Source organism: Cebus imitator, unplaced genomic scaffold (assembly GCF_001604975.1).
Source record: "Cebus imitator isolate Cc_AM_T3 unplaced genomic scaffold, Cebus_imitator-1.0 Scaffold113, whole genome shotgun sequence".
NCBI lineage: Eukaryota > Metazoa > Chordata > Mammalia > Primates > Cebidae > Cebus > Cebus imitator.
In genome coordinates, this window is record NW_016107428.1 from 7,154,681 (window position 1) to 7,160,680 (window position 6,000).

Below are 6,000 nucleotides of genomic sequence, written 5' to 3' on the forward strand. Positions count from 1 at the left end.
AAAATTATTTTTTTAATTGCAAATATACGCAATTTCAACTAAGTTTGGAAACCTGAGAACCTACTCATTTTTTTAGGACATGTCCCATTTTTAAACCTCTGAGCACTTGAAATGTAATCTTATATACACAATTTTCTAAGCAATGACAAAACTGACTTGGAAAAGAGAAGTAATGAAAATTGGGTACAATCTAAACATTCAGGGCTAGGCGTGCTGGCTCACACCTGTAATCCTAGCACTTTGGGAGGCCAAAGCAGAAGAAATGCTTGAGGTCAGTAGTTCAAGACCAGCTTGAGCAACACAGCAAGACCCTGTCTCTACAAAAAAATTTAAAAATTAGCCAGGTGTGGTGGCGTGCACCTGTAGTCCCAGCTACTCAAGAGGCTGGGTAAGAGGATCACTTGAGCTCAGAAGTTCAAGGCTGCAGTGAACTATAAACACACCATTATACTCCAGCCTGGGTGACAGAGCAAGATCCTGTCTCAAAAAACAAAACAATAAAATATATAAGGCAAAACACTTCTCAAACTTCAATGAAAGTACTTTCTATTTCAAATATATGCTTTGATTTGCAAAACAAGATTAATAGGGGTAACTAGATACATTTCGCTCCAAACTTACTTTGCCATATCTCTAGCCAGCTGCATGAAACGTTCACCATCAGACGGAGACAACAGGTTTAAAATACGCCTATAACCATCCATGGCCATTTTATGATCACCCATCTGTTCGTAAAGGCTTGATCGCTCCCACAGATAACGGACATTAGTAGGTTCATATTTAAGCGCTAAAAAGAAAGAAGTACAAATTATTTATCACAAAAAAGAGTGCATAGTATCTGGGTATGATCTATCATCTTCTCAGAAAATTTAATAAGCAAACTAATTCATCAATGTAACGAAGGGAGTTATTCTGAATAAATCTTCACAGGAACTCTTGACTAGGTTTGATGTAAGACCAAATAGAATCTGAATCTCAATAGTAATCTTCTTAATGTGGTCAATCTAGTCAGATGTTAATCCTCAAGGAACAGCTTAAAACCAACACTGATCTTGGTGAGAAACTGAAGGTACTGTTCATCTACCAACTTTTGTGTTGTATTATCTCACAACATTAAAAAAGTCCCTGATAAACATGAGAACAGAGGAACCCCAAATACCTACCTCTAGAATAAGAGACAACAGAAACAAATTTATTTCGGCCAATATCACACTTGAATAGCAAATGCAATTATCAAAAAACCTATTACGTCACATCTTGTCAAAGTGAAAAAAAATTTTTTTAATTACCTTTCGTGTAGCAAAAAATAGCCTGCTTAATATTGTCTTGTTCCAGAGACATTTCTGCCAGTCTAACCCATTCTTCTGTGTCACTGGGATTTAAATGTGCAGCAATCAACTCAAACTGCAATGATTTTTCCATGTCACCTTGGTCCTCATATATCATGGCAAGAGTAGAGAATGGCTCATAAGCCAGAGGAGCTATAATGAATTAAAAAAATTAATTCCATTGGCTGAGAGAAGAGGTTTGAGTTGATGTCAATCCCCTGGTTCAAACTGTGTGTCTTTTTAAAAATACCTAAATTCTTCAAATCACTCTGGCAAAATTATACAAACTGTTTAAGGCAAGTTAAAATAAATGCTAGTTATATCTGCTTTATTTTCACACATTTTTAGCAATTTTAAAGCATTGCTTTCTCTAAGCAAGGTATAATTTCATGAAAAATTCTAATCTCTACATCTTCCTCATGAAAATCCCCCTTTGCTCAGGATAAACATGGCTCAGTATCAGCAGGTTCATCCCAATAAACCCCAGTCACATCAGTGGCGCTGAATCTTCATGATTTAGCTCCCACACCAAGGAGTATGGTATGAATGAATAGATGATACCTAAGCAGCAGCTAAACGGATATCAAAGTGACTGGCTAGTCTACATTTCTGAAATATTGTTTCTGAAACAAAATTCAAAGATTATGAGGTATTAAAGTCAAAGATTTTTGTCAAAAACAATTATAAACTAAAATAAAGGAACAGATAATATTGGAAAGTAGGAACCAAATGAAACATACTAAAGGAAAAAATCTGTTTAATCTTAAGCAGTAGCCTCAAATTCCCTAATGAAAATCCAGGAAATTATAGTAAGACTTCTAAAAGGACCCTAGTCTAACCAAAAAGAAATGCCAAATTATTGAAAAGATAAAAGTTCACTGTATTATACAGCTACCCAAACCACTCTGCAGGGCAAAATTTGGCAAAATATCAAAGAAACAAAATAATAAATATAAGTAGTTAAAAAAAAAACACTAACGATATCATTCAATATGCCCAAGATGCACCATTTAATTGACAGATAAGATGACAAGTTTAAACTTCTTTTACCAAAAAATAGATTAACATAATCTAGTACTGCAAGATCTAGAAAACGAAAGGAAAAAAGAAAGCTCAAGTGGCTTTAACATAATGTATTTGCCATATTTAAAAAACACTGACAACTCAAAAGTCTGAACCCCTCAACTGAAACATTAAAAACAAAAACAAAAAAGGTAACTGTGAAAATTCAACAAATATTAATCTCATTGAATCATACTCTGAGATTTTCATTTTCTTGTGAAAAATGGCAAGTACCATTACCACAATTACCCTTAAGCTTCTGAACATATTTTACAAACAATACTGTGAGGTGTTCCTCCATTTAAGTCAGACTCTTAAACTGCTATTATCAAAAAAGTTCCCACAGAAAACACCTTGTCTTATGATTTCCATGCACATCAATATTGCCTCTTCACGTTCTCCTCGAGCAAAACGAATGTTGGCTTCACCCATGAGACCTCTCAGAGCTCTGGGAAGTTTACTCCGAGGCCTCTTCTCCTGTATGGAAGAAAAATGACAGATTAAAACATAGTGAAGTCTTAGATTTCAATTCCAACCATATTAATATAAAACATAATAAAACTGAAATTTTCCTTTAAACATTTTCAGTTTTTTGAAACTCAGAATTAAATGGCTGCAATTTTAATTGACTCTTTAACATTAAAGTTTATATTGCAGGAAAAAGTCTAAAACTGGCCATACGTGGTGACTCACTCTTGTAATCCCAGCACTTTGGGAGGCTGAGGCAGGTGGATCAATTGAGGCCAGGAGTTCAACCAACCTGGCCAACATGGTGAAACCCTGTCTCTACTGAAAATACAAAAAATTAGCCAGGAATGGTGGTACATGCCCACAATCCCGGCTACTCGGGAGGCTGAGGCATGAGATTCACTTGAACCTGGGACACACAGGTTACAGTGAGCCAAGATCATGCCACTGCACTCCAGCCTGGATGACAGATCAAGACTGTCTCATTAAAAAAAAAAAAAAAAAAAAGTCTAAAACACAATTGCAGGGAAAAAAAAGTGGTTAGGAGCTACTAAATTACTAATTAGAATAAGAAATGTAGAGCTGGATGCTGCAAAATGGATTTATATGCCAGGATTATGATGTAATCTACTGAAGATCCCCCTTCTTTAAAATTTATCTACTCAGAATGAACTTGTTTAAAAAAGTATCAAGTTATAGTATGTACATGGACATTTTTTTTTTAAGACAGGGTCTCACTCTGTTGCCCAGGCCACAGCACAGTGGCGTGATCTCAGCTCACTGCAGCCTCTACTTCCTGGGCTCAAGCATCCTCCCACCTCAGGCTTCAGAGTGGCTAGGACCACAGGAGCGCACTACCAAATCTGGATAATTTTTAAAAAAATTTTGTAGAGACAGAACCTCACTATGTTGCCTAGGTTGGTCTCAAACGTCTGGGCTCAAGCAATTCTGCCTCAGCCTCCCAAACTACTGCAATTACAGGTATGAGACACTGTGCTTTGCCAGTATGGACCTTTTAATAGCAAAACCAAAGTCCATTCTGACATATGCAATAATTAAGGTTTTGTCTGTGTGTGTGTGTGTGTGTATGTGTGTTAGATCTTACCTTTCTGGCATTTTTTTTTTTTTTTAATAAATGGCCCAATTGGTTTAAATGAGCCATTTTGCTTTGACTTTTTATTTATTTATTTATTGTATTGCACTTATTTTTTTGAGACAGAGTCTCATTCTGACACCTAGGTTGAAGTGCTGCAGCCTTGACTTCTCCAGGCTCAGATGATCCTCCTTCCTCAGCCTCCCGAGCAGCTGGGACTACAGGCACACCACCACACCCAGCTATAATTAAGATTTCACATAAAAATTATCTAACAGGAAACATAATAAACAAATAACAATAGTTGTATCATAATATTTCCTTTCATACAGTTCGAATAGTTTCCCAGATTTCTTTTTCAGTTACTATGTCACAATTATAAATTTCTTTTTCAATTACTATGTCACTTTCTTCATTGTTTATAAATACCAAAGGAACAATTTACTTTCATCATTTTCTTGGTTTCACGATTGAGAACCATCTCCAATACAAATACATCGCCAGCAGTAGGTTGCTCAGATGTTTCTTCCTCCTCCTCCTCCTCTTCTTCCTCTTCCTCCTCCTCATCTTCATTCTCTCCAAGCATGGAAGCAAAGACTTTGTGAACTGACTTACTCACTCCATCTGAAGTTTCTCCTGAAAAAAAAGACGTTGATGTTGGGGGAAAAAAACACTGTAGAATTCTCAATGAAAAACAAGTATTTCCCGAGTATAAATTTTTACCCCAGTAATGCCAAATTTCAAAGTAAAAAACAGTAAATGAACATCCTCAAAAAACAAATCAAAGATGAAAGTTATCACAAAGTCATGTATTTTATTCCGTTGGAATAGCTGACTCATCCTTTAGGCTGCATCCAGATTCATAGGCAAAATTAACTGAAATATCAGAAGCACATACAATAATAGGAAAAAAAGCAGAAGAATTATTAAGACATAGACCTAAGAACTAAACAAGCCTGGTAGTACGGAACCCTGGTGGTATAGCATAGTGGTTAAAAGTGAGGGCTCTAGGGCCAAGCTGTCTGGTTCCAGACTTAATCTATCACTAGCTATATAACTTCAGGAAATTACTGAAGCTCCTCTATACCTGTTTCTTTTTGCAAAAAGCGTTAATAATTTATAAGGCTACTTTGAGGACAAAATGATTATGAGTGTGTGTGTATGTGTATACACTTAGAATGCCTAGCATATAGTAAAAACCCATGGAATGCTATTATTAGTATTAAAATAGCTTTATTATTTCAGGACTAAAATAACATGAAAGTAGCTCATTTGTATCTTAGGATACCACCATAGTATAATATAATGATTTTTGAATGTCAATAATGACTTTGAATTATCAAAAAAAAGTTAAGTTCAGAAACCAGTTTTCTGTTAAAACAGAGACATTGCTATTGTTTGAATATCTGTTCTCTCCAAGTCTCAAATTGAAATTTATTCCCCAATGTGCCAATATTAAGAGGTGAGGCCTTAAGACAGACTGGGTCTTAAACCCAATAATAGATTAATCCATTGATGGTTTAATGGGTTATCATAAGAGTGGGACTAATGGCTTTACAAGAAGAGGAAGAGAAACCTGAGCTAGCGTGCTCAGCCTCCCCCTCATGTGATACCCTATATTGTCTTGGGACTCTGGAGAATCTCTACCAACAAAAAGGTCCTCAACAGATGTGGTTCCTCTACCTGGGACTTCTCAGCCTCCCTAACTGTAAGAAATAAATAATTTTTCCTTATAAATTACCCAGTTTCAAGTATTCTGTTACAAGCAACAGAGAACAAAGATAGACATGTAACATATTTCTAAAAAAGTTCCAACAAAATAGTCAAAATTTTAAGTATATATAGATATATATACATGCACATCTCTATATATGCATGTATATATTATAGATATATACATGTATATCTCTATATATGCATGTATATATCTATTTTGTGTTCAAAAACTTTATTTTTTTTTTTTTTGTGAGACAGAGTCTCATCCACCGCCCAGGCCAGAGTGCAGTGGTGCAATCTCAGCTCGCTGCAGCCTCTGCCTCCCAGGTTCAA

At 35.7% G+C, this 6,000-nt stretch overlaps 1 protein-coding gene across 2 annotated transcripts in view; it reads right to left on the reverse strand.

Moving 5' to 3' along the window:
- Positions 1-6,000, reverse strand: part of GTF3C3 (general transcription factor IIIC subunit 3) — a 48,938-nt gene that overhangs the window by 37,607 nt on the left and 5,331 nt on the right. For both annotated transcript variants that reach the window (XM_017538756.2, XM_037742093.1), the window contains exons 3-6: positions 4,397-4,587; positions 2,744-2,867; positions 1,290-1,481; positions 622-787 (exon numbers count right to left, since the gene is read on the reverse strand). In XM_017538756.2, coding sequence (XP_017394245.1) covers positions 622-787; positions 1,290-1,481; positions 2,744-2,867; positions 4,397-4,587 — 673 coding nt within the window. The remainder of the gene's footprint in view (positions 1-621; positions 788-1,289; positions 1,482-2,743; positions 2,868-4,396; positions 4,588-6,000) is intronic.